The sequence below is a fragment of the Colletotrichum aenigma genome, assembly GCF_013390185.1.
Source record: "Colletotrichum aenigma strain Cg56 chromosome Unknown KSG_Cg56_contig03, whole genome shotgun sequence".
Classification (NCBI taxonomy): Eukaryota; Fungi; Ascomycota; class Sordariomycetes; order Glomerellales; family Glomerellaceae; genus Colletotrichum; species Colletotrichum aenigma.
Genome location: NW_023500909.1, coordinates 664,702 through 691,472, shown reverse-complemented (window position 1 = coordinate 691,472; position 26,771 = coordinate 664,702). Strand labels below are relative to the sequence as shown.

Genomic DNA, 26,771 nt, shown 5'->3' with positions numbered 1-26,771 from the left:
GTTTTCAGGTACAGTGCCCGGTAGGGATGTCTCCCAGTTTGGACAATGCCATATCCGAGCAGCAGCAGCAGCAGCAGCAGCAGCAGCAGCAGCAGCAGCAGCAGCAGCAGCAGCAGCAGCAGCGGCAGCGGCAGCTAGCTATCAGCAATCCAGAAAGTCCCTCAAGGCACAATCACCCACCCACTGATCCTGACGGCGGGGGACAAGCATCCGCAGCTCTTAAAGTGCGCTCACTGTGAGTGCAAGATGCCATGGTACGGGTATGTGACTAAAGAGATGAAGGACATGGCATTGTTGGCCCGGGATTCCATGCCGTCTCCCCACTGTTTCCAATTGCTGCACCTTCCTTACTGCCTCTGTGTGTACTTTGCTTTGTGACAACCAGTCTAATAATGGAAGGCAGGAAGGTAGCTGTGGCCTGGCTCGTCCCTTCCTTCCCGTCCATCGTGCCGTCCCTGATGGCCGCCTGCCTGCGCAAGGAAGGACGATGGATGGAAGGAGAAGGGACGAACGAATGATAAGAATAGAAGGAACATGAGGTCGGTCTCTCCTTCCATTTGAGCTTGGTAGGTTTTTCATCAACTATGTAGATATTCATCCAGAGATATTCAGCCAGAATACCTCACCTAGTACCTACCTCAAGGCAGACATACCACCCTCAACTCCCGTCCAATCTCCCGGGCTTTTTATTCTGATTACTCACATCTCAAGCTTTATTATTTGTCCCTTGCTGGGTTCGTTCGGCCTTCCTGTGTCCGTCCGTGTCTTTCCTCTCCTCCGCCCTCCGACTCTCTCCCCACGTTCCCGGCCTCGCCTCGTCTCGCCTCGTCTCGACCCGGTGGGTGCAACAAAGCTTTCTTGCTTTTTGCTCGTGGTCTCTGCTTTCAGCCAGACTCCGACCGTTGCACATTTCTTTTCCCCAATTCCTTCTATTTTTTGCTCTCTCCGTCTGCAGAGGCACGATATCTGCCGGATCGTGCAGACGAGTACCTGATTCCCTCCTCCGACTGGCCCTGCATCAAAAGAGTCGTCGTCGCATCATCCGTTGAATCCCACGACGCCGTCACTTCTCACTGGCGGCTGTCCGTCTCAAAGCCTCAACATCAGACTCCCTGCGCTGCACTGCGACGTCGTCGACACACACGGCAACAGCGGTTAAGCCTTCCGAGGCCAAGCTCAAAACCGACGCAACTGGTCTCTGGCCCCCAATTGGCCGTCGCCAGCCTACCGCCGCGCTGGTGTTGCTTTTTGCAGCGCCCTGTGTCCCCAGCACCAAGCACAGCAAGTGCCTTGAGAGGGCCGCATATTGATCGTCAATTTCCACCGGCTGCAAACATTGGACGCCTCTTAGATCCCGTCCTGCTAGCCCAGATCAGATCCGGTTGACCCTCGGACGCTTTTTTTATCGCCTTCATTCCCGCTGCCAGCTTGAAAACCTCCAGGCTTAAACAATTGCATCTTCTTCTGCGCGACTCGAAGCAACGGCTTCTTCCATCGCATACTTCATCCATACGTCGTCTCTCCAAACGAGAGCGAGCAAACGAGCTGCATCCCTCCTCTCAGAACCGTACGTGTATCCATCTTTTCTCCTCCGAACCCTCATCTCTTGCTCCGAGAGATCGTCGCCGTGCATTCTGCATTCTGCGCGTATTCTGCCCAGAACACTCAACGCCTGCATGGATAGCCTCGATCTCAAGGTCCTCCATCTCTGGGTCTAAAAATGGCCGGTGCAGATTTCAGACGGGGGAGCAGAAGGATGCCCCATGGAGCTGGTGCCGGCTTTTCCAAATTGGCGATGGGCGGCCATGGACGTGCACAAAATGCATACACGCGCATACAAGACATATTCAATGACATACACACATATTGCCCAAACACGCATGTCTTTTTTTATTCACTCCCACCCCATCCCATCATCCTTCCATCTTTCCGGTGTCGCGCTTGACTGCCTGTGTCCGGCGTGCGGCGCGGCGCAGTGGGAATGGCTCAAAGTGGCTCGACATTTTTTCGAGGCTGACCAAGCCAGAAGCAGTTCGCCCACTCCCAGCGGTCACCCTTGATCCAGATCGACGTCGGCCAGAACTCTAACACCAATAAGGGAATCTGTTCCTGAGTCTGAACACCAGAGCCCCGGCTCCTCCCCCAGCAGCACCCCTCCTCCGTCGACGGCAGGGTCACCTCAAGTCGGTCGACATCTTCTCAGAGTCTCTTCCCGACAGGCCAAGGTACAGGCCTCACACAGCCCAGGCCACCACCGGCGACAGGCGCCGCCCTAAGCCCACCCCCAGTGCCCTGTCCTGTCCGGTCCACTGGTCCAGTCCTCCTGTCTTGCTTTGCCCATCCATCTCAGTGGGAGGGCCAGCCCGGGTTGACTGATTGCTGGCTGCTTGCTGCTTGCCGCTGCTGCATCCCCCCTAGCGCATTCAGACCGTCGCCTACAGGGCCGCAGCTGTCCTGTCCCGACTCCAGCAGTTGTCCACCAGCTGGAATTGTTCCCCGCAAGTCGAACCAACCGGCCGTCCGTCTCTCTTTCATATTAAACCACTCCCGGCGAACCTCGACTGCCTAACTTCCGTCTTTTCTCTCCCCTTTGCCCTCCTTGCGTCTTCGACCTCAAAGCCACTCCCTAATCATCATCTATTCGTCGTCGACAAGGTCAGCAACCCGACTGCGTCATCCTCCGCCTCTCCGATACCCCGGTCACGACCGCCGTCGCACGTCTTGACTACTGATCGCCCGCGAGCGTCGCATCGCTGTCGACCCGACTCGACTCAGCAGCACTTCGACCCCTCCAGCAGAACCCCACTGGACCGCCAATTCATCGATTTGCCATCCCCCTAAACCGCCAAAATGGGCCTGTTTTCGAGAAAGGAAAAGGCCCCCAAAGGCTCCAAGCCCTCTATCAATACCTCGAGTGTTAGCATCAACTCGGGCGCCTCCAGCATCAAGTCACCACCGCCCCGCAGCATTACTATGAACAGAACTTCCGCTGGCAGCACCACTCCCGGCACCCCATTGACGCCGTTTTCACCACTCCCGATACCAAAGGTTGACCTGCCGCGCCCACCCGACCCCCAGCTGGACCCTGCGGGCTACCTGAGAAGTCTGGGAGCCGTCAGAGAGAGGAGCAAGATTGTCACCGAAAAGGCATTGCGTAATGAGCTGAAGCATTTTGACGTGGACATGCGCAAGTTCGCCGACGTTGTGTCGTTTGTCTCTCAGATCATCAAGGTAGGGTTCGACCAAGTCCTCCTTCAACCTTGCCGCAGCTCGCTCTGCTCGCGTGATCGAGCGGCTCGCCGGCTGCAACACCCGTCCCCTGTAATCTTCGCCGAATGGTAGTGTACTGACCTGATGATCCACCACAGAGAGATTACGATGCACCATTCAACACGATTCCCGGCCACGGACGACACCAGCATTTCTGCGTCGGAGGCCGAGACCGAATTGCACAGCTCCTTTCCACCTTCCCCGAGGACGTTGACAATAGCGAAAAATGCCGCCGCATGATCGACCTCTTCTTGGTCAGTGTACTGCTGGATGCCGGTGCGGGTACCAAGTGGAGCTACAAGAGCACGGAAAATGGCCGCATTTACCGCAGGTCAGAAGGCATTGCCGTGGCAAGCTTGGAGATGTTCAAGACGGTGCGTTTTCCAGTGTATGCGTGATTTCTACGGCTGCTGATGGTGGTACAGGGTGCCTTCTCCAGCGATCCCAAAAACAAGTTCCAGGTCGACAAGGACGCCCTGCGCAACTTAACGGTAGAAAAGGTGGCCGCTGGGCTGCAGTCTAAGCCAGGCAATGAAATGGCGGGCGTCGAGGGCCGGACAAATCTTCTCGTGAGGCTAGCAACCGCTCTGACTGAGAAGCGAGAGTACTTTGGAGACAATGGCCGGCCAGGTAACATGGTTGGTATGTTACAGCCCGGCATTGAAGACACTCCGCTCTGGCCACAGCTAACGCGTCTCAGACTACTTGCTGGCACACCCCTCAACGCAAGCGTCGTCTACGCCAATCGTCATCATTCCCACTCTGTGGAACGTCCTCATGAACGGCCTGGCACCAATCTGGCCCCAGTCGCGGACCGCTATCAACGGCGTGTCTCTCGGCGATGCCTGGCCCTGCCACTCCATGCCGCAACCACCGCAAAGCCCGACGACTTCACAGTTTTCACCGTTCCCCCCTTCTGCCCAGAACTCGACGGCAGCGTGGGAGTCGATTCTTCCGTTTCACAAGCTCACGCAATGGCTCTGCTACAGCCTGATGCAACCGATGCAGACCTTGCTCCGCATACAGTTCGCAGGCGTTGAGCTACTGACCGGTCTTCCTGAATACCGCAACGGCGGTCTCTTTATTGACCTCGGTGTTCTTACGTTGAAGGCCGACGATACGGAGAGGGGCCTCCAGCACTACGACGAGTACTGCCGCAGGACAAATGTCAAGCCTGTAGAGGTTGCGCCTATGTTCGAGCCGAGCGACGACGTTATTGTGGAGTGGCGCGGCATCACAGTGGGTTTTTTGGACAGGCTCTGTGTAGAGGTCAACAAGCACCTTAGGAACGAGCTCAATGGCCACGAGCTTACGCTCGCCCAACTGCTCGAGGCAGGCAGCTGGAAGGTAAGCCAACAACCGCATCGACGGCATACATGGCAAAGACTAATACGTTACAGGGCGGCCGCGAAATGGCCGAGTTCAGCCGACCGAACACGAAGGAACCGCCAATCCTGATCGATAGCGACGGAACTGTTTTCTAATCGGAACCCTGCTGTATTTTTTTTCGGGGAGGACGCATTGTATCGGACACTATACCTCTGTTTGCGCCGTTGGTTAGACGAAAAACACTTTGGGCATTGAATCCGGGGACGGGGCATGGCAGTGGATGAAAGGCACTTTTGGATGACGGGGTTTGGATGGCGGCTTACTTCGCCTTAATGAACATGACTTGGGCCAACAATGGCGAGGAGGATTAATGGAACGCGAAAAGGTTGAGGCTCCGAACCTCCTCTATTCACCTACACGAACTTCACGACTGTGACAGAGCTTATGTGTTTTCGGCTGCTTTGCATCTGTGATGCGCCCACGGACGGCCCGGTTCGGCCCCGCGTCGGTGGGGTGGACCCCGCGTGTCCGGATTTCGCTCACGTGCTTCCTTCGCAGTTCTGCGTGCCTCCAGAAACGGCCTTGCGACGTCAGATTCCCACCCGGACTTGCTGAGCTCTATCAACGAGGCAGCACGCATCGCGTCGATAACCCCTGCTTGTTCATCCTTGCCGCCACGCGAGCTGGAATCTTTTGTTAACCCAGGATCGGAGACGACTCCGTTCGTCTTTCTTATCGATAAGCGCCCTCGAAAATTCCGACCCCGCGACCTTGTGAAGATGCTTGAACTTCCTTCCGGTTCTTACTGCTGGAGCTGCGAAGCGGAAAAAAAATCCTGTGGAAACTCGATTCATTTGTCCTTAGAAGCAACACTCAGCCCAGACGGGTTTTGATCTCACGAGCGGACACGTTGACTCTTGACCAAAGACCTCGCCCCTCCGCCAATTTTTGGGGCTCCGTGCTGGACAACGTCGAACCGGCTCAGGCGGACGTCTCACCACATCCCGTCTTCGTCGAAGTCCACCACACACACAACCAGCTCTCAGCACTCACAATCAATTCTTTGGAACACACGGGGACGGGGCAAACGTGAAGCTACCAAAAATGGCTATCCTGCCATCCTCCGCGCCGGACCCGGCCCTCCCCCTGCTCACGCAATGCACGCACATCCTCGCCAACATCACCACCCTCCTCAGCGAGCTCGACGCGCTCAAGGACGCGCTCACACACCGCCCGTCCCCGACGACGACGACCAAGCCGCTGGCGTGGAACCAAGCTGTCCCCGGCCTGGGCCCGTTTGAGCGGCTCGTTGTGTCGGAGAAGAAGCACCTCGAGAGGATGGTGGCCGCCTACACCCCGGAACTCGGGGGAGAGGAGTTGGAGGCGCTGGATCGGAAGACGCGGTTGAGGCTGGATGCGAGTAATTACAAGTTTTATGAGAGCGTGTGGGAGGTGGCGAAGAGGTGTTGTGATTTGGCGGGGATGAGGAGGGAGCTGGCGGTGAAGAAGGATGGGAAGAAAGGAAAGGGGAAGGGCGTCGGCGCGGTGGTGGATTTGGTGGTTAAGGGAGGGACGGAATGGGTTAAGGTTGTGACTACGACGGAGAGGAGGCTGTTTTATGAGATGGCGGATGCGGGGTGGGACTGGGATGAGGAGGAGCAGGAGGAGATGCTGGAGGTGTTGAAGGAGGAGGGCGAGGGGAGCGTGGAAGTCGCGCGGGTGGCGCGGTGCATGATCGCTGCGGCACGGGGGAGCTTTGAAGGGTACCGCCGGCCGCGGTGCGTGATCCTCATGAGCCGGATCGAGGAGGGCCGGAACGCGCACGTGGATCGGCTGCTGTCTCTTGTGCGCCGGCTCGGGGAGGGGACCGGGGTGGAGCTGGTCGTTGAGACGGCGAACGCGGGGATCCTGGCGTGGCCGGCGCCAAGTTTGGGGGAGGCCATCCGGAATTTGGTGCAGGCGGACCCGTTTGAGGGCTTCACGGACACGCTGAACGTGGACTGCTCCGCCTTCATGGCGCTGGCGAGCGACTGCAGCCATTGGAGGATCGGGCCCGAGAGTCCGCTGTTGCGGGGCGCGCAGCACCGGCTCGACGCGGCGGATGAGGTGGAGAACGGGCCGCGGCTGGTGACGACGATGTATCCCGCCCTTGGGGCGCGGCGGCTGGTCACGACGAGGGAGGCGGCGGATACGTTTTTGCGGATTTTGGGGGAGATTGGGACGGAGACGGAGAAGGCGCGGACGAGGATTTTATTCGAGCCGTTGGGGGAGGGTGAAGGCAGCAGGGAGAGGGTGAGGAAGTTGCAGACGCTGTCGGAGCATCCCGTCCCCGAAGATCTGCAGCTGCCTGTTGAGGTCGTGCCGGGTGTGAGCTGGGAGGAGGCGCGGGGGCTGGTGGAGGAGGGGGCGCTGCCGAGGATCGCGCTGGCGGTGGGGAGGAAGGGCAGCGGGCTGGATGCGATGGGGGTGAGTTCGTTTCTGTATGGGTGGAGGGAGGGGATCACGACGGTGACGGGGAATTGGGAGGCTGTGAAGAGGTTGAGGGCTGCGATCGAGGCTGGGTTTGCGGAGGCGGGTGGGGAGGAGGGGGATGGTGTTGGTGACGGGCCGAGGGTGTGGAGGATCCCGTTTTCGAGAAAGTTGTTGGCGAAGCCAAGGCCAAGGGATATTGATGCTGGTGAGGAGGATGGCGGGGGGAGGAAGTTGAAGACGAGGGTTGAGAAGAAGGTTGAGAAGGAGAGGAGTTTGGAGAGTTGGATTGGGGAGGTGAGGTTGGAGGAGTGAGGTGTGAAGGGAATGATACCCCGTGTTTTCTACGATTTGGAAGTCACAGGTTGTGATACTTGAGACAACACGATATGTGACTTGCTCTTTAGATGTTTCGCTCCTTGACCAGTGCTACTTGGACTGAAGTCTATTCTTCCACCCCCGCAAAGCTTTCTCAATCACAACACCGCAATCCGGATACTTAATCCTCACCTCCGTCGTAAACACCTCCGCCTCCGTCTCATTCCTACGCCCCAGCAACGTCTCCTCGCAATGCAGCGTATGATGATACCCCCAGATATAGCTATCCACCCTCCCCAGCCCGCCGCCGCCCTGCATCAGCGCGCGGTGCATCCGCCGCCACATGGCCGTGCAGTGCCGCAGGTGGTACGCCAGGCTCACGTAAACGCCAGTGTACTCCCCCGTCATGATCTGGTCTCGTGTGAGGGGCGCGGTGCGGTTTTTGTCGCGGTACCAGACCAGCTCGCCGGCGGCGCGCAGCTCGGCCTCGAAGGTGGCGGCGAGGGCGGCGTCGTGGCAGGCGGGCGGGAGCCAGTTGAAGGAGATGAGGTCGAAGAGGCAGCCGGCGGCGCGCGCGGCGGAGGGGGTCGCGCCGCAGGGGAAGGGGAGGAGGTAGGTTGTGTTGAGGTCCGAGGGGGAGGGGGAGGCGAGGGTGTTGGCGTTGCGGGTGGAGGGAGTTGATGGGGAAGGGGAGAGGAGTGTTTGGAGGGCGAGGGTGGAGGAGATGCCGAGGAGGAGGGAGGTGGTGATTGTTAGGAGGAGGATGGGGAGGGAGAGGGTGTATAGACGATGAGGTTTGGAAGGTGATGGATTGTTTCGGTGGTTCAAGAGTGAGGTCGAGGGTTCGTCGGTATCTCGTGGGGAGAGGTCGGAGTTGAGATCAAGGTCTTCATTGTCGGAGTCTTGGGATGTTGAAGTGCCCTTTTCGTGAATCTCTAGCTGTGAATAACGTTCTTCGTGCGCCATTGTTGCTGTTACATGAAATGTTGATGGCTGCTCGCGAATTTACACAAGAGGCATGGAAGAAGTGATGGTCGGGATGACGTTGAAGCTGAAGTAAGCTATTAGAAGACCGAAGGATTCGACTCCACTGCCAGTCGATCAATGAAAGGCGTGATCTTGGTGAGATCCCAACGACCTTCCTTTCTTGTCGATAGCTACAAAACCCGAAATCCTTCGACGCAAACTGCCAGCGCCTGCTAACAGTGAGGTGCCGCTAAACAACAGGATGGTATGATGGCTAACGGGGACAGGTGCTCTTTTTTTCGTCAAGTTGATTGAAAGTCTCTACTGCTGCCACTACTGATACACTATAGTTATACACTTTGCACTCATTCGACACTGGTCCACGAAGCAGACTGGACATATGATGTACAAGCGAACTCCGTCGCGATATCCTACGATTCTCAGTGCTGGAAGCAGTCCGGTTTATACGGGCTTTGACGAGGCCAGGCCCCCAGCATCATGAAAATTTAACCTCACAACCCCGGATGATTCGGCACCAGCCATGGATCTGTCGATGCACAGTGCTCTTCACAAGGGATTGGTTGACCCCGAAGAAACAGAGTCACTGATAAACTTCGAATGCGCGACTGGAAATTGCACGTTTGGTGATTTCGACCACGGCGAATATTTCTCCTCCTTAGCTAGTTGCTACTCTTGCAGCAATATCACGGATCAAGTTGTTCCTCACGCACTCGATGTTTACACGCTCCCGTCCGGGATTTCGGTGGGAGGGCTTAATTCGGGCATCAGGGAGATGCTTTCTGTGATGGAGATTAACTCTGATTACATGGCAACAACCACGTTTTTTTTTTTAAATTTAAAACATTGATGGTTAGGGATCCCCATCGCAGCCCCCGTTGCGGAAAGCAGTCATATGTCGAGCCGCTCGCTGTTCGGTGCAAGCTGACTCCATGCGTGGAGAAATACCGTGCCGAAGTGCGGAAAGGCAAATACCGCGAAATAAAGAGCAAGACGCCAGGAGAAAATCTCAGAGAATGTCCGATCTCACAAGAACGGCGCGGACCGCAGGTGGCATTTGCTCTCGTTGCCGGCTCCAGCCTGGTTGATGGCATTGAACGACCTTGCAATCCCATCCCTGGAAGGACCCGCTACTCAGTCATTTTGGACCCTAATTTGAACGCGATCTATAACTTAGCAGATGGAGTATCTGAGAGCGATAAACCTGAGTGGAAGTTCTATCCCCAGGGGTGCGTCTGGACGCTCGACATGAACTGCTGGATAGGGATCAAGCAAGTGCTCGGGACCTTATTAGGGAACAAAAAGTCGCTTACATATGGAGACGGTCCGCTTTGGTTGAAAGCGATGTACAATGATGGGAATGGAACCCTGTCTACGGTTGAAGAGGTTGTCCGTGGTCTGACAAACACAATGAGCGCTGCGATACGGGACTACCATCGACTAATCAATATGACAACAAGGAGGAAAAGGGTAAGAAGTACGTTATCCTTATTACGATGAAACACGCCAGCGGGACCGCAGAAATCATGCAGACGTGCATCTATGTGAAATGGGGCTGGATTGCATATCCTGCTGCGTTACTGATCCTGCAAGCGATCTTTGCTGTGGTCGTGTTGGCTGGTCCACGAATGACACTGTCCCACCATGGAACGAGGTGTCCAACATGGAAATCTTCACCCCTAGCCCTTTTTTTTCACGGCCTTGAGGACGAGGTCCGTCGGGAATGCACGGATTTGAGAACTGTCAACCAAATGGACAGGGCTGCGCAGAGAATCAAGGTACACTTCAGATGGAAAAGGATCAATGGCGGTTTTATGCAAGCTAATTGGGAATAGGTAGTGGAGGAGGGCGAGGAAGAAACCACGTAGTCACAATACATTGACAAAATCAGCACAAGTCAACTTAGTATCGACATTAGCTTTACGTCATTGGATAGTTACTAGAAATGATAAGAGACCCTCAATCAAATTATCTTAGGCCCCCCCACCCCTCACCTTCTCAAAATGGTGAGCAGGCTGAGGCTCGGCGAGCACCAATTGTCTACAGGAGCTCCGGCCTGGTCGCTATTCAATATGGGGGCTATAAGAGAGCCTAGTAGCGTAAAAATGCTTGCAGTGAAATATCTTACAGAATGGTGAGACGTTTGCGTTCATTACCTGACCCAGAAAATCTCCGGGAAGAGCTGATACCATAGAATAGGTCTATCATGCCGACCCGGCGGTACGTAGACCTCTTTGAATCTAACGGCTCAAGGAGTAGTCCGGAAGTTGAAGTACCCAAATGTGGGGACCACTCCGGCATGTTATCTGTTTGTAATATCAGACACTCGATATTACTCTCGGCTATTACTTGGAAGTCGTTTCGGTCTTCGGTTTCACGGTCCCAGTAAAATACTGTTGAGGTGGGCCTTTCGAACGATCTCAAAGCTACGTCCCCGCTGCTAGTGTCGATGGCCGAACTTGGCCCGCATATCTCAAGTTTCCCATATTCGACATTGCCGAATGGATCGAGAGCGCTTGAAGGCAGGTAGTTCACAGCAATCACTGAATAGTGAAATTGCTGACCCTGGCTCCTCTTGAAATCTACTCCGCTACCGACTGAGGCCCAAGACCAAGATGGAGTGTACCACGGCAACTCAGTAGACTGCTCAAGCTCAGATATCGGATCAGATCTGCCATGCGTGACGGAAGCACCCCCCACAGAGCCTTGTTCTATCCTGTACCACGCCAGACTAGAAAGCAGCTCGTTGTCCCACACCCCGGCCACATATCTCGAAGTCGGAACTCTTGTCTGATAAGCTCGTGCTAGGCCTGATAGAGCAGGGAGTCGGTCAAGCTCCTTGGTGATCATTAGTTTGGAGTAAACTTGGACAAGATCTAGCCAGTTGTGACTAAGGAAATCGAAAAGACTGGATGTGGGCGTCTGTAAGTTGAGAGGAGCATCGTCTTGGGAAACAGTATCCATGTGTGATACAGCAGCCGTTCCATCTTCGGAGAGGCTGCTCTCTCTGCATTTCCAGGCCAACTTCCGTGCTGAGAACGAAAGAACGCGTGGTGCTAGGATGCGTTCTTGTAGCGCCCAGGCCCTCCTGTTGAGGCGAGCTAGGCATCTTCCTGTCCAGTCTGACGCGTTCGGGTATATCTCACATGCGTAGCAATGATCGTCCTGTAAGAAGCTGTCAGGCACAATAATCCACCTAAATGGTTGACCTGTACTAGTCAAACCACCCCACGAAAGACAGGAGTTGAGAGAGGCGCAGTCCCCTGCTTGACCGTCCAAAATGCTGCTGCAGCAATCCGCATTTGCAGTGGCCGCGACAGTAAGAAATGAATTGCCGTATACATCTACCATGCGACACGCTTCATGCCCCCAGTCTCCCAGATCGTCCTGTACAATGCATATAGAATCAATCCATACGTATTTGACCCCATATCTCCAAGCCAGGCGTATTGTGTCTTGGTACAATGGCGGTATTATGTCCCAGGGAATGCACCTCAAATGGTTCTGAAGATTGCTCTTAGTTGTGATTAGAGGTTTTTGTGAACCCCAGCAGTGACTCAGACAGATGTAACGATCTCGAGAAGTCCTAGCCTCTACGAGACGGATGTCTCTTGGCTCTCTTCCAACGCTAATGACACGAGTTGGGAGTGGAGGTAAATTGTGATCAGACGGAATGCAATTATGGTGATGGAAACAGTTGACCATTTGACTATCGGCGAATTCCAGCGAGAGATAAGGGTAAGGTTTCATGATATCCCAGGGGCAAGACGTGGCTGCAGGCAGAAATCAGATTGTTAGCAGCGGGATATTTACGCTTGCTCTTACGGCGACGTACCCGGGTGCGTGTATATTTTGAAGGACATTGACTCGTTTTGCATGTCCTCTCGTTGTGACATGCAAAAAGCCCACAATGAAAAGAAGTTCGATCGTACTTCGTAAGTTGCTCCGAAACTACCGGCCTTCGCAAGAAATTCTTGGCCAATTACTCTCGGAACCAGCTTGGATATATTGGTGCAAAAGTCGCAACACGCTGTGTTTTCAACGCGGGGATCCAAGCCACCCGAACCACTCACAAAATGCGTTGCTTCAGAAGGGATTCCCCATTTGCTACATCTTGTGGGTAGTCTCATGTCTGAAAACCGCATTGAAAAAAGGTGCTGAAGGTTTGAGGTAATAGGTATGGTATTGTGATTGACTGCTTCACGACCCAGGTGAGCTGTCCGTTGACAACCTGTTGTCAGCTTGAGATGAAGAGGAGGAAGAAACGTGCTGGTACGTAACAACCACTGTCAAATATGGATGGGACCATTGAGAGCTCCAGTACGCCCCTCAGGCAGACTTGCAGGCTGAGTGAGTGGGTTGGTTGATGTGTGCTTTGCATAGATCCGACCTATCGAAATGCGTCTTTTTGTTTTCGTTACGAGCGTCATATGTCAACATTCAAACGACGGCAAGCAAAGACATCACATTTTCTATGGTTGAACATGTCTAAAACATACGAATATAGAATGTGCGACAACCCTAGCTCTGTATAGTGAATTTAGCTATTGACTTGGGATTTTACTACAAACGCCATTCCGGATCCATTGACGTGTGCTGCTGCTTGCGCTACCGGATATATCAACAACCAGGGTACAAAAGAAGTAAGCCAGACCCAAGGACAGGCCAGTTGTCCCGCAGCTTGATTCCACACGCAAAGTCCCGACTCAGTGAAAAATGGCCGCCTCGTCTGCACAGCGGCCGAAATTCTACCCCCACTCCCCGATGTCTATTCCGAGCATCATGAATCGCCGCCTGCGGCCTCCGATCCGGAGTCACCGTCGGAAAGCCTCTGCCTAGCTTATCATTCCCCGGTCAGCCCTCGCACCCTTCACTACTCACTCGAAGCCGCCACTACGACCACAAATACACACACAGGCACCCAAATGATGGCCCTTCAAGTACTCCTCATCATCAGCTCGACCCGTTCCCGCCCCAGAAAAGGGGCCCCAGTCGATCACTGGCGAGGACTGGGAAACTCTCTCGCCTGTAGCGAAGATCCAGTGGCTCGGAGACGACAAATGGGGCTGGGTCGCCTACCGTTGCTCCTATGCTAATGGGTTCGACGGCGCCTGGGAGGACCTCAAGCGACGTATACAGTGGGAGGTGCGCGACTTCATCGCCAGGTCTGATGCGCCCGGCATCTTCACGACCATGGAGTTCCTTTTCATTGAAGAAGCCGCGCTCGAGAACGCCCCGACCGAGGAGCTACATCGCCGCTTTCAGGCCTGGGCGCGTGAGGATAGCGCCGCAGGTGTCAACGCAGACTATGTACTGCAAGGCTCGAGGTATGGGGTTTTCCTTAGAGTTGACAGCGAGGCACTGTGGAACGGCTATGTCGGCCTCGTTTGGGCTTGGCCTGAGTCTCCGGGGTCTGAGGACTGGACGAAGATCAGGGCTAGTGCCATTGGGCCTGAGCTCTATGTCCAGCTGGACAACCCCGAGGTATGCTACACGTATTACACGCCGCCAGAGAGTGGGGTGTGTAGTAATTGGTTGGCATCGTGCGTGGTCATTGCAAAGACGCCGGCCAAGGGACTCAGTGTACGTAGCTAATACACCATATATGAAAGCAGCCAGGAAGCAATCGGTCATTTTCCAATAATAACGCAGCACACGGCCAACGATGGGGCCCCTGATTGCCTGGCCAATATTCCAAACCAATTTCTTACCAAGACTCTGGCTAGACATGGTTTGTACCTGAAAATATTTAAATGCTGACTATTTGACACTACGATGTTGAACCCGGACCAAAAAGACACAAAAGATAGGCTTCGGCCAGCAGCAGCTTGTCAATACTCCTTCTCACAAGTCGACCGATCACTCAAGTAAGCGCAGGTTCTGCTCGGCTAGAAAAATAAGACTCATCAGGCATCGTATTGCTCCGTTCTCAATTTATGGTCCTCGCTCAAGATTAACATGGATATTAAAGATGCTCAATCAAGACACCTCGACCTCCGCCCTAACCTTCTCAATAGTAGCAACATCGTCAATCTTGGCAATGTTCAACAACACCTGCCCGGCAACATCTAACGTCACAGTGTTGTCCCGTTGCACCACCATCTCCTCAATAGACACATCAGTAACCTCGCTCATCCTCCTAGCCACCTGATGTGCCGTCATGCCAGCCTCGTCGTGAAGTCTGACGTGAACGGTGTGCTTCTCCTCCCTCTCTTCACTCTTCTTCCTGGCCCACATGGGGGCCTTCAGGGTGGGGGCAATCTTGTGGCGGGGGTCGACGACGGCAACGTTGGCTACGAAAGCCTGGCCGCGGATGATGACAAGGTCGGCGGGCTCGTATTTGCACAGCCACGTCGTCTCGGTGAGCTGCTGGAGGAAGCGAACGCCGTAGGACTGAAGCTCAGATTCTTGTGAGTGGGAAAGGGGCTCATGGGTCTCGAGAAAGACGAAGTTGGAGTTGGCCTCAGACTCGAAGCTCGAGCCGAGAGCTTCTGAGGCGAGCTCAATGTGATTGCCGTTGAATGAGAAAGACATGGTGGAGGATGTGGGTTTGTTGTATGGGTAACAGTGGGTAAGGTAAGGTGTGAATCCTTCAGGATCGGAATGGAGAAAGTGACAATTCGATGGTGGTAAGTGACATGCAAATCAAGGCTCCCTGGCTGGAAAACTGGGCCGGTTTAAATCCACTTCGAAGGTGTCTCTAAACGGGAGGCAGACGTCAACATTCGGGGTCGGTGTTCGGACCCTGGCAATGGTCTCAAAAACGAACGCCGACTGGGCAAGCCGGATATGTCTATGCAAGGCAATGATTGTCGCGCGCAAGACAGTGAGATCACAGATGATGAGCGTAAAATTCCCGGGAGCTATTTCGTCGCACTCGCATCTGGGGATGTGATTGCGTGTGACGGCACGAAAAATGTGAGACCTGGCGCTAAATTCCAGCAGAATTCACCGCAAACAAGGACACCCGCTACCGCCGTACTATGCATTGTCCGAATGGTGTTCGCCGAACGGTCTATTAAAAGATGAAAACGGGGCTTGGAGTTTAAAATTTGGGCGAATTCGGCCACTGCAGAATGATCCAGCCCGCCACGTGCGGCTTTTCTGAGGTCGACCGTTTGCAAGAGCCGCATCAGTAACCGAGCCTTGTACTGAGGCTCCAAATCGCGGCGTAGGTCTGGATCACAGGGAGGCGGACCACATGCCTCATGTCTTATCAGACCCTCGCCTAACTTCAGCTCTATGGGCAGCCCCATGAAGGGGATGAGAAGATGCACAGGCGAAGAATCAGTGCAGCTGATAGCAACATCATTCATTATTCATTACTCTCTCCGTTTTTGTATGTAGTATTGTATGTACATATTAGCAATCCTTCCTCTAAAGAAGAGTGACGTCCAGAGTAACTGTGGGCGCACCCTCGAAGCCCACAGGCATGGAGTACGTAAAGTTCCAGAACTCAAAGTCGCGGATCATCGAGTCCGAACCACCATATTCTCCGGCAAAGGACAGGGCATACGTCTCGTTGATGTTGCCGGATACGCTCACGTTCAAGCCCTGGACGTCAGCCCAGCCGGCGACGGTCGGCTTCTTGATGAAGGTGCCGACCACGAAGCTGAAGATGGAATCGGCCGTGCCGTTGGGGTACGTCAGGGTCAGCTTGTTGGCCTCGACCGCGACATCGAGAGCCATCTCAGTGGGGTAAAGCGAGATGAAGGAGATCTCGTTACCGGTGTTCCACTGGATTACGGCTGGGTTGAAGGATGCTTGGTTCTCGGAAGGACCACCGATCACGTTCTCATTGAAAGACTCGGCGCCGATAGTGAGGTTCTCGGAGAGCCAGCTGGTGATGTTGCGGGGAACGTAGTCGTAGGGCGGGTAGTAAGTCGATGCCGTAAAGAAGTGGTCACCAGAGAAGGTCGTCAAGTTCGCGACAAGGCCCTCGGGAAGGAGAGACTGGTGGTAGTCTGCGAGGACGGCGAAGAGAGGGGCCCAGGCATAGTCTGCGGCGTGGGACATGACTTGGGGCTGTACACCGTTAGTACTTGAGCGGTCCAAAGGAATCGATAATAACTTACAGCGGAGATGAGAGATGAATTCTCCTTGCCAATCAACGTCCAGAACCACAGAGCCATCAAGCTGACGTAGCGGTTCATGTCATATCCATAAGCACGATCCCAAGGTCCGGCCATGTTCTTCATAGAAGGGTTCCAGAGCTGTGCAACAGCCTTCCAAGTATCGGTGAGCATCTGTGGACCCTTCTGGGTCATGATAGAATCCTCAGGGAGGTACTTGCTCCAAAGAATCAAACCAAACAGGGAAACACCAGTGTAAGTGCCTGAGTTGAACTCGGACAGAGTGTTGGCACGGTCGAACAGGTCGATGATCTCCTGCGCATAGTTCTCGCCGGACTGAGTCATGTTGGCATCGCCAAGCTTACGGCCGGTGTAGCCAGAGACGAGAGCGCGCATGATAGCGGGGTTGCTGTATGCGGGGTAGAGGTTATCGTCGTCGACGCCGCCGACGCGGTATTCGTCGCCCTTGGTGGTGTTGTGCAGCGATGCGAGGATGAGGTCTTGGGTATTGTTGCTGAGGAGATGGGGAAATTCCTCGAGGGCCATGATGAGAGTAGTGCCCACGAAGCCTCGCCAATTGGGGTCCCAGGAGTTGTAAATGCTGCCCGGGTAGTTCTCTGAGCCGACGTAAGGCTCCCCATCATATTTCTGGTAGTCACCGTACCTAGAGCTTTGTCAATGGCTGATTTTAAGTGTGCAACGGGGTCGGAAGCGTAGCTTACCATTGCTCGGATTCGACCTTGAACTGCCCCGCAATGGTGTTGGTGATGATCTTCTCCGCCTCGGCAGCGTCGTCGCCGTTGTTACGGGCGAGAAGACCGAGCGCGTACCACACGGAACTGCGCGTTTCGTGTCGGAGGGCAGAGGCAGAACCGAAGTCGTAGAGGTAGCCAGCCGAGCGGTCGTAGTACTGGTCCATCCATGCCATTGACTCATTCAAGAGACCCTGAGCATTGGTGGACAGGTTCGCGACGTATGAGGACGCAGTGGCTGTGCCAGCGAGGGCGAGCAGCGCCGTTGCCTTTGAAATGCTGGAGATCATCTTGAAAGAGCACGTGGGAGACCCAGTTGATGCGACCTTGGAGTCCTGGGGAGGGAGCAGATCACGAACACCAGTTCATTGGAGGGGTACCATCTCCCTAATATACACACACTCATGATACAGAAGCGTCATGTCATGCCCAATTTCCCGCGGCCAAGAGCTGCAATGCGGTGCAGTCCCGGGGCCAAGGACCAGATCGTCATCGTTGTAGATTGCAGCAATCAAGAAGCCGGGCACCCGCGTGACCTCACACGACAGCAGTGGACGCGCACCCAAGACTTCTACCAACCGGTAGAGGCCCTAGCTAACGGTGGCTGGGGCCGGTGTTGTTGACCAGGTTAGGTAAGAATGCGGAGGTGATAGCGGAATGGAGTCGATGGGACCCTTCGGACCCTTGTGGGCACGTTGGAAATAACTAGCCAGGCATGGCATGGCTAGCCACTGGCACGTTGCCATTGAGCGGGAATAGGTGAGAAAGAAGCAACTCGGGACATCCCCGAGCGAAAGGACAGACAAAACGCGATAGCGATGCCGTGGCACCGTGGTCTAGGGCAAGGGTGAGCAAAAGTCGGGGGAGACTAAGACACAAGGATACCCCATGAACGTCACAACGGATGACTCGAGCACCCCTGCCCGTCGTCTGTTCTTCTCCGCAGTTCGACCTGCAGGCGTGGTGCGGTTTGGGGTCCGATAGACGGATACCCTGCTCCGGGCCGGACTTCACCGGGTCTATCTGCCCTCTCTATCAACCGCGGCTTTTATCGTATCTGTTTCTTTTCGCGGGTTTGTGTTTTCCCCGTAGTTTTATCGGGGCCCGTAGCAATCGGAACGCGGCAAACATCCGCCTTTTTGTCGCCTCAACTAGGGTTCATGAGCTGAGGAACTAATGTTCGTCTTATGACCGCTATCAATTGTGGATTTCGAGAACGGGATCGGAGGGCCAGAACGCCGGATCGGGGCTTTTTCCGTGATTCGCGATGGATATATGTTTCTTTCAGCGCCCACTCGCGCGATCAAGCTGGAGATGGCACGCGATCACGTACAATTGAGTGGATTATCGTCAACTTCAATCCGCGAAAGTCAATATGGCCGAAGTAAAGGGACCGATCGACATCTCGTCGAGTTCTAAGAAGAGCGTGGACGGGTCTGGAGAGAAGCATCTCGACGCCGACGAGATTCGTTTGGCGCAGATGGGTAAGTCGCATAGCCCTTTCAAATTGACAGCACCCAAATCTGACCGATTGGTACAGGCCATACTCAGGAACTGAAGCGCCATTTCAGCACCCTCAGTCTCATCGGTCTCGCGTCAACGACAACCATCTCATGGACGGGTCTGGGCTTGGGTCTCATCACCGAGATCAACGCTGGTGGACCCGGTGCGGTTATCTATGGCTTCATTCTCGTGACGCTGCTGCAATGTTTCTTGGGCGCGTCGCTGGCGGAATTCGTGTCATCGTACCCTACTGAGGGTGGCATGTACCATTGGATTGCTGCTGTAGCCCCCAGGAGAATGACGGGCGTCTTGAGTTTCTTCACTGGATGGTTCAGTGTGCTTGGCTGTAAGTTCTGACCATCCCCTGAGACGCCGCGATGTTTGCTGATTAGAGTTTACACGCAGGGATTTTCACTACTGCATCGACGAACTTGATCTACGCGCAAGTCCTCATGGCGTTGATTGCGCTTTACCACGAGAGTCTTGAGATCCAGGCCTGGCAGACTTTCATTGTCTATCAAGGCCTGAACCTCATCACCGCCGGTGTCATCATGTTCGGCAACAAGATCATTCCTGGCCTGAACAAGTTTTCCCTGTTTTACCTACAGATTGGCTGGTTCGTGGTCATGGTTACAGTTGCTGCATGCGCACCGACCCATCGCAACGCTGAGTTTGTGTTCAAGACCTGGATCAACAACACTGGTTGGGAAAACCAGGTCATCTGCTTCATCACAGGCTTGGTCAATCCTCTGTACAGTCTTGGCGGTCTCGACGGTGTGACGCACATCACGGAGGAGATGCCTAACGTGAGTTTCCCTGACACCCCAATGAATCTGCCTACATACTGACGAGTTGCAAAGCCTTCCCGAAACGCGCCCCTGGCCATTGCGATCACTCTTGGAATTGCGTTTGTCACGGGTATCACCTACCTGATCACCCTTATGTTCTCTGTGCAGGACTTCGATGCTCTCTCTACAACCAACACTGGCCTCCCGCTCGCAGAGCTGTTCCGCCAGGTCACTCAGGGTGCCGGTGGAGCCTTTGGCCTGACTTTCATCCTCTTCGTTGCTCTCGGCCCCTGCGTCGTCAGCTCTCAGCTGAGCACTGGGCGCGTTTTCTGGGCCTTCTCCCGTGATGGAGCGATGCCCTTTTCAAGACTGTAAGCGGATTCTCATCATAAAGCTCTGAACAGTTGTGCTGACCGAAGCGATAGTTGGTCAAGAGTCCACCCAAAGTGGCAGATCCCACTTAACTCCCAGCTGGCTGTGACTGCCATCGTCGCCGCCCTGGGATGCCTTTACCTCGGCTCGTCCACGGCTTTCAACTCCCTGCTGGGTACCGCGGTCACCATCAACAACATCTCCTACATGTTCCCCATCCTGACCAACTTGCTCACGAGAAGAAAGAACATGCACCGTGGTGTATTCCACATGGGAGCTACCTGGGGACCCATCATCAACACCATCACGGTGTGCTGGCTCACTTTTGCCATCGTGTTCTTCTCGTTCCCGTATGTCATGCCTGTTGAGCCCGCCAACATGAACTACACTTGCGTTGTCGTTGGTGGCTTGACTGTTCTCGTTGGCGCATGGTGGTTCAAGGCTGGGTCGAAGTACAGCGAGAAGATGCTTCAGGCCAAGGAGGAGTAAACTACGGAACGTTTAGACGATTTTGATTGTGCACCGGAAATTTCGAGTTTCTGCAACGATCCCCATGCCGTTTAATGTGATATTTAGTAATTAGCAAAAGGTGGCAGAGAAGCAGAGCCCCGAGTTGCAGGCTCTTTGCAGGAGGGTGGTACTGGCAGACACATGGCATGGATAATTGTAGTTAGCCTAGAACAATACCAATCTTTCCAAGCGAATCAATGCAATATGTCGTGCACTGGTGACGCATGCAACGAGCCCCTCTCCCCACAGGTCCACACAGCACCGGCTCTACGGAAGGCATGTCACGCTGGCTAGTGACCCAGAGGGTCCCAGATCTTCGGGACACTTCCTGGCCGCATTTGACTTTCATTCCGATCTTTGGGTTTATGCCGCGTGGGGGCTCTAACGGGTCTCTTCGAAATGAGCCACCGGTGATGTCGGAAAGGCAATGCCGGCACCGGGAGAAATTGCCGAAGTGTCTCTGACAGTTACACTTGGTGTTGAAGCTTCAATAGCACCTGAAGCCCCCGAAATTGTCTGATACAGAAGGGTCAATCACCTAGAATCTGGCTGCCCTTGACTTTGTCTCCTTCTCACCATTCTTTCCACCTCTCGATTGATACCTAAATTGTTGATTACGATTGTCAAACGACTCGAACAAATCTTATTAAAACTGCCGATACACTTACACCATGAGACTCATCATTAGACCCGATAGCAGATCTGCATCTGCTCATGTTGCCCATTACATCTTGGGTACGCTGTTTATCTTGCCAAGCTGTGTGATGGAACCGGCCTCGGACTAATGCCAAAAAGATCGTATCAGAACCTTCGACCCGACACCCGAGAAGCCTTTCGTATTGGGACTGCCAACCGGAAGCAGCCCCATACAGATCTATGCAATCCTTGTCATAGAATACAAGGCCGGTCGTATCTCGTTCGAGAATGTCATCACCTTCAACATGGTAAGCTAAGACAAGCATGCTTTTGTTGCCCAATGACAAGCTCTGAACTAGACGTTGCAGGACGAATACGTTGGGCTTCCCCAATCCCACCCCGAATCATACCACAGCTTCATGTTCCGTCACTTCTTCTCCCATGTTGACATCAAGCCCGAAAACGTGCACATCTTGAATGGTAACGCACCAGACTTGGACGCCGAGTGTGCTGCCTACGAAGACAAGATCAAGGCTGCTGGCGGCATTGATCTGTTTCTCGGCGGGGTTGGTCCCGATGGTCACATCGCCTTCAACGAGCCAGGATCAAGTCTTGCTTCGAGAACACGAGTGAAGACACTAGCCATGGATACGATCCGGGCCAATGCCCGGTTCTTTGGAGGAGACTTGCAGAAGGTTCCTCAGATGGCCTTGACTGTTGGCGTACAAACCGTCATGGAGGTGTGTTCCTACTGAAACAAATCAACATGGATTGAGTCGACTGACAGTGATTCAAATAGGCCAGGGAGGTTGTAATCATCGTTAATGGTGCATCCAAATCCATTGCCTTGCAAAAGGCGATCGAGGGCGGCGTCAACCACATGTGGACTCTGTCATGCCTACAATTGCACCCTTACTCCATGATTGTTGCCGACGAAGACGCGACACTAGAGCTGCAGGTCAAGACAGTCAAGTACTTCAAGAGCATTGAGAAGGTTGGACTCGGCAAAGGATTCGAGCAGAAGCTGCCTCTGAGACTCAGGACAGTGTCGCTTGCGAGCCCTCCTCAAACTCCAGCAGACACGAAGCCTTTCTTAGACGACGATCACCTCGTTGAGTTGACACCGGACAGCATGTCTTCACGCATCTCACCGTGGCCCATTATTTGAAGGTTTGTCTAGAAAGGAGTTTGAAGTTTGAGGTAGGATGGGTTTTCATGGGTTCGGTAAAGGGTTATGGCAATAGAGCTCGTTGGTCACAAACATCACGTCTAGAATGAATGAAACATGTAAACTTCCAGTTATTGGATGGTCTTAAAGTAAAAACTAGCCTCCTTGGTTTTCGTATGACCATAGTTCGTAACCTGCCTGCAGACTTGCTTGATCGAAGATGTACCAAGAGTTGTCCAGGTTCTGTATTTCCTGCTCGAACATCTCTGCGTCACCCGAAGCAGGGGTGTGCAGCCCTTGAAGCTTTTCTTCAAGCCGTGTGGCTAAGATGCCTCTGAGACTTGGCTTTGGCTCGTGCATCTCTTTCAACTTCTGCAGGTGAACCCCCACGTTCTCCAGATCTGCGTCGCAGCTATCAGTCGAAAACTCCATGAATCAGCCAGCTGCAGAAAACTTACCATCAGGTTCTCCTACACCACCATCCACGCCTTGGAGCACGATAAGACATGCCCAAGTGATCATCACCAGGTCCCAATTGGACCAAATAGCCGAGTCAAGAATTTGTAGCTTGACAGCCGCCCGTGCCGAGACCAGAAGCTCATGTTGTTCTTTCGGTGTGGTATTGGAAAACAAGTTGCACCCCCTCGCAGGGTGATAGATGGACAAAACCAGCAGACGGTGGAGGATGTACTGCCTGAACACGAGCTTCTTCTCATGCTCCGACTCAAACTCCCTATCGCTAAACTCCACAAGCCAGTCATCCAGCTGACGTGCCCAATCACGGATCACCGCCCCATCGACACCGCTGAACGAGACGGTTGCATCAGGCGTTGCGCTAGGCTCGCCAGCAAAGCATGACCAGATAGTCGGTAAGCCCCGCCCAGTGAAGTGCGTCAGGCCCGTATGCATCATCCTAGACAGGCGGTACAGCTGATCTTGCATCGCGATCTTGAGCCGAGGCAGCGGCGCCTCGATGGGGATTACAGGACACGAGAGGTGGATCGAGGCGTGCTCGAGATCCACGATCTAGCATGAGATTAGCAGGAATAACGAATACTTTCAATGATGGGAGACTCGTACCTGCAGACCAGAGAACAGACGTCGCCATTCACGGGATCTCTCGTCAACGTTAGAGGGGCAGTGCTCCAGTATCAATCGATATGCCACTGAGATCCAGAGCCCCGTCTCCTTGACCACGGCTTCCCGAAGGAGGCCAGCCAGTATGATGCCAAGAACAGTCTGAAAAGCCCATTCTTCCGCTGATGAGGGGTCGTCTGGTGGTTGGCCGATTTCGCTATCGGGAATACAGAGTTGTGAAATGGCACTGCACAAAACGGTGAAGTAGTCGGGTGCTAGTACGGCAACATCTGGCGAACCTCGTATGCTTGAACAATAAAGCATTGATGCCAGCATGAGTGGCCTAGGGGATGAGAATGTCTGTTTGCTTGGGAGAAAGTGCAGTCCGGGCATGCTCTCATGGAATCTACATCACATCAGCCAGATATCCTTCGCCTTAAGAAAGACGTACTCACGAAAGCCATAGCCTCTTGATCAAGTGTTTTTCCCATATGTTGGAGCTGACTTTGGAGGGGCATGTCCTTCGAAGGACAGCAACAGCATTCCATAGAGCGCTGAGCCCCGCATCCCCGGGACTTTCGAGCTCAACCTCAGGCAAATTTGGCGAAACTGGCGACTCGGCGTCTTCAAGACTGCCAAGACCAGATAATCCGCAGTGTTCCTCAAGGCGCTTCAATCTCAAGAGCACAGATTTATTGAAAGAAGAACTTTGCTCATTACTGTGGAGAATTGAAGCCAATGACAGACTTTCACGATGGGACGCGGACTAAGAAAACGCCGCATCAGGAATGATCACGAAGGACCGGGGACGAGAACACATACATTGGCTCTGGGTACAAACACGCATGGGACACCGGCGCGTAAACATCTTCGACACGTCGACCCGTTGTCCAGTCTGCACTTCATCTTCTGTCTTCTGCAATTGACTACGCAGGCAGTGGTCAGCCTCCACAGCCACGGGTGAGACGCACACCTGTGGGCTTACCGCATGCCTTCCGGGCCTTGGACGGGCCCGCATCATCAGGCCCATCCACCGAAGCTCCGTCTCTCGCGTGTTGCAGCGACATGGTTGACGACTGACAAGCTTTTCGGAACGTTTCTCAAAACAGATCCACTTTGCGTACTCAAAGCTTCCGGTGTTTGCAGAGTGCTCTGCCCGGTTGCAATCAACTATTGTGCTGTTTTCAGCGGAGGACCGGTGAAACAGGTGATGTGGGATCGGGGTGTGAGACTCTGGTTCGCCGGTTGAGCCGGGGTGGCCGGACTTTATGAGGAAGCTGGACGCTAGCGATGTTCAGCGAGCCTGGACTGGGCCCCAGATAGGCGACACAGTTGTCATTGGAGGGAAGTGAGGGGGAAAATTGACCGATCCACCGGTTCCACCCGGTCCGCGTTTGCCGGGTCGTGATCCTTGAGCCACCCGACGGCCATGTTGAACAAGATGGTTATGACAGGAGAGACGGGATTCCGAATCTGCATGAGAGTTACTGATTATCTGGCGAGTACGCCAGTTTTTGGCGTCCCTAGTTAGATACTTGATCGGGTAGTCTGCTGAATGTTGGGATGCGGTACCCATGAACCTGGCTTCTGCCCCGACACACTCGTTATCGAAGATCTTTTGGTGGGTGCTGGTGCTCCAATGTCTTCCAACAGCCTCAAGGAGGCCCGGAGATCGGATTTGATATCTGAGGCTCAAAAAATCGCCAAAGAATTCGAGTTCCCTGCGGAAGATGTTCGCCGTGCAACTACCCACTTCTTGAAGCAGCTTAGTAAGTCCATCAATATCAACTACCCACGGCCAGGACTGGTCATTACTCGAGCAACACCAACTCACACGAAACAGATGAAGGCCTTCAGAAGGACGGCACATCAATGTGCCAGATTCCATCATATGTCACCAAACTACCAAATGGCTCTGAAAAGGGCGTCTGCTTGGCCATCGACTTGGGAGGGACCAACTTGAGAGTATGTTCGGTTGAGTTGCATGGAGACTCAACTTACTCTCTCACCCAGTCAAAGGTGACTATCCCGCGCCATCTCATGCTGGCGCCGACATATAAGGATCTGTTCAGATTCATAGCGTTGCAAACCAAAGCTTTCATGGAGAAGCATCATGCATCGGACCTCGAGAGTTGGGAAACTCTCGTGAAGGATGGTGGCCTCACGGATGAGCTGAGACGCTCGCATTCCAAGAGTCTGGGATTTACTTTCAGCTTCACCTTCGACCAGCACGCCCTCAACAAAGGCGAGTTGTTGTACTGGACAAAGTCTTTCGACATACCCGATGCAGTTGGGCGAGATCCCTGTGCCATGCTTCAAGAAGCACTTGACGAGCAAGAGCTCCCATTGCTGGTAACTGCGCTTGCAAATGACACTGTCGGAACATTGGCAGCGCGTGCTTATACCTCTCCCGGGAGGTCAAGTACCATCGTCGGCGCCATCTTCGGAACAGGGACAAATGGCGCATACATGGAACGCCTCTCTCGGATTACGAAGCTTCATTCTCGCCAAGGAACCTCAAAGTACGAACCTGACGCAATGATGGCTCTGAATACGGAGTGGGGTGGATTCGACAACAAGCTGGAAGTGCTGCCGACATCAAGATTCGACCGAGAGCTTGACCAAGAATCAGTCAACCCAGATGATCAACATTTCGAGAAGCGCATATCTGGCATGTATCTCGGCGAGCTGCTGAGGCGAATACTGGTCCACCTTCTCAGTTCACACAAAGAGGCCTTCGACATGCAAGTAGCACCCGAGTCTGCTGTTCATGTCGCCGATAGTATCGACAGCTCGTTGCTATCTTCAGTTGTGAAGGACTCAACTGAGGACTTGGAAATTGCACGTAAGCAAATCTCGACAATACTCTGTGCCACAAATGTATCGACTTCAGATGCACAAGCTGTCAAGATTATCTCCGAATCAATTGGGCTTCGCGCCGCGAGACTGTCATCTGTGGCCATCGCGGGTGTGGCGCTGCAGTCCGGAAGGCTCGTCTCGAAGGCGACTGTCAAATCAACTGCAGCACCGTGGGGCATGGGCATTCATATCCTGGCCCCTTTGTTCTACGGCATGAGAAGTGCTTGGAAGGTGCTGGCCAAGTGGTTACGTATCAAAGTTCATATCAAGTTTCCCGCCAAAGACTCGTCACCGACGTTCCAAGAGCCAGAGCACGGAGCAGGTGCAGTCTCACACGATGCGGAAGAAGGCGTCATTGACATTGGCGTCGATGGTTCTCTAATCGAGCATTTTCCAAACTTCGAGGAAAACATCAGAGAAGCTTTGCGGGAAGTACTTGAGATTGGCGACGAAGGCGAGAAGCGTATTAAAATCGGCATGGCAAGAGATGGCAGTGGTGTTGGCGCAGCATTAATCGCATGGGCGGCAAGAATATGATCATTTGGGGACTCGGTGAATGAAAATAACTAATCAATTGGCGGTGCTAGATAATAGAAATATTCACCTGAAATGGCGCCGCTTCCACGGGTCACATTCTGAGAGATGATTCACTGCCTCACGCAGT

The 26,771-nt window shown here is 53.9% G+C and overlaps 9 protein-coding genes across 9 annotated transcripts; 5 read left to right on the top strand and 4 right to left on the bottom strand.

The window, feature by feature from the left end:
* Positions 1 to 2,850: 2,850 nt before the first annotated feature.
* URC4 (Uracil catabolism protein 4) lies at positions 2,851 to 4,754 on the top strand (the record flags this gene model as incomplete). The annotated part of the gene is made up of 5 exons (XM_037319395.1): positions 2,851 to 3,231; positions 3,369 to 3,644; positions 3,696 to 3,912; positions 3,971 to 4,617; positions 4,671 to 4,754. 5 exons carry the CDS (start codon positions 2,851 to 2,853, stop codon positions 4,752 to 4,754), a joined length of 1,605 nt encoding a protein of 534 aa, XP_037182012.1.
* A 949-nt stretch (positions 4,755 to 5,703) lies between these two features.
* On the top strand, positions 5,704 to 7,383 carry CGCA056_v004139 (uncharacterized protein; the record flags this gene model as incomplete). Its single annotated transcript, XM_037319394.1, has 1 exon — positions 5,704 to 7,383. One exon carries the CDS (start codon positions 5,704 to 5,706, stop codon positions 7,381 to 7,383), a length of 1,680 nt encoding a protein of 559 aa, XP_037180836.1.
* Positions 7,384 to 7,497: 114 nt separating this feature from the next.
* CGCA056_v004138 (uncharacterized protein) lies at positions 7,498 to 8,352 on the bottom strand (the record flags this gene model as incomplete). Its single annotated transcript, XM_037319393.1, has 1 exon — positions 7,498 to 8,352. The coding sequence occupies one exon, from the start codon at positions 8,350 to 8,352 to the stop codon at positions 7,498 to 7,500; it is 855 nt and encodes a 284-aa protein (XP_037180837.1).
* A 5,997-nt stretch (positions 8,353 to 14,349) lies between these two features.
* CGCA056_v004137 (uncharacterized protein) lies at positions 14,350 to 14,904 on the bottom strand (the record flags this gene model as incomplete). Its single annotated transcript, XM_037319392.1, has 1 exon — positions 14,350 to 14,904. One exon carries the CDS (start codon positions 14,902 to 14,904, stop codon positions 14,350 to 14,352), a length of 555 nt encoding a protein of 184 aa, XP_037180838.1.
* Positions 14,905 to 15,747: 843 nt separating this feature from the next.
* Positions 15,748 to 17,484, bottom strand: CGCA056_v004136 (uncharacterized protein; the record flags this gene model as incomplete). The annotated part of the gene is made up of 3 exons (XM_037319391.1): positions 15,748 to 16,395; positions 16,446 to 17,106; positions 17,165 to 17,484. 3 exons carry the CDS (start codon positions 17,482 to 17,484, stop codon positions 15,748 to 15,750), a joined length of 1,629 nt encoding a protein of 542 aa, XP_037180839.1.
* Positions 17,485 to 18,569: 1,085 nt separating this feature from the next.
* Positions 18,570 to 20,346, top strand: CGCA056_v004135 (Choline transport protein; the record flags this gene model as incomplete). The annotated part of the gene is made up of 5 exons (XM_037319390.1): positions 18,570 to 18,678; positions 18,735 to 19,043; positions 19,103 to 19,503; positions 19,558 to 19,856; positions 19,911 to 20,346. The coding sequence occupies 5 exons, from the start codon at positions 18,570 to 18,572 to the stop codon at positions 20,344 to 20,346; spliced, it is 1,554 nt and encodes a 517-aa protein (XP_037180840.1).
* A 692-nt stretch (positions 20,347 to 21,038) lies between these two features.
* GNPDA1-1 (Glucosamine-6-phosphate isomerase 1) lies at positions 21,039 to 22,171 on the top strand (the record flags this gene model as incomplete). The annotated part of the gene is made up of 4 exons (XM_037319389.1): positions 21,039 to 21,102; positions 21,163 to 21,311; positions 21,372 to 21,743; positions 21,803 to 22,171. 4 exons carry the CDS (start codon positions 21,039 to 21,041, stop codon positions 22,169 to 22,171), a joined length of 954 nt encoding a protein of 317 aa, XP_037180841.1.
* Positions 22,172 to 22,327: 156 nt separating this feature from the next.
* CGCA056_v004133 (uncharacterized protein) lies at positions 22,328 to 23,572 on the bottom strand (the record flags this gene model as incomplete). The annotated part of the gene is made up of 3 exons (XM_037319388.1): positions 22,328 to 22,572; positions 22,630 to 23,197; positions 23,252 to 23,572. The coding sequence occupies 3 exons, from the start codon at positions 23,570 to 23,572 to the stop codon at positions 22,328 to 22,330; spliced, it is 1,134 nt and encodes a 377-aa protein (XP_037180842.1).
* Positions 23,573 to 24,887: 1,315 nt separating this feature from the next.
* On the top strand, positions 24,888 to 26,644 carry glkA-1 (Glucokinase; the record flags this gene model as incomplete). The annotated part of the gene is made up of 3 exons (XM_037319387.1): positions 24,888 to 25,017; positions 25,092 to 25,213; positions 25,262 to 26,644. 3 exons carry the CDS (start codon positions 24,888 to 24,890, stop codon positions 26,642 to 26,644), a joined length of 1,635 nt encoding a protein of 544 aa, XP_037180843.1.
* Positions 26,645 to 26,771: the final 127 nt, after the last annotated feature.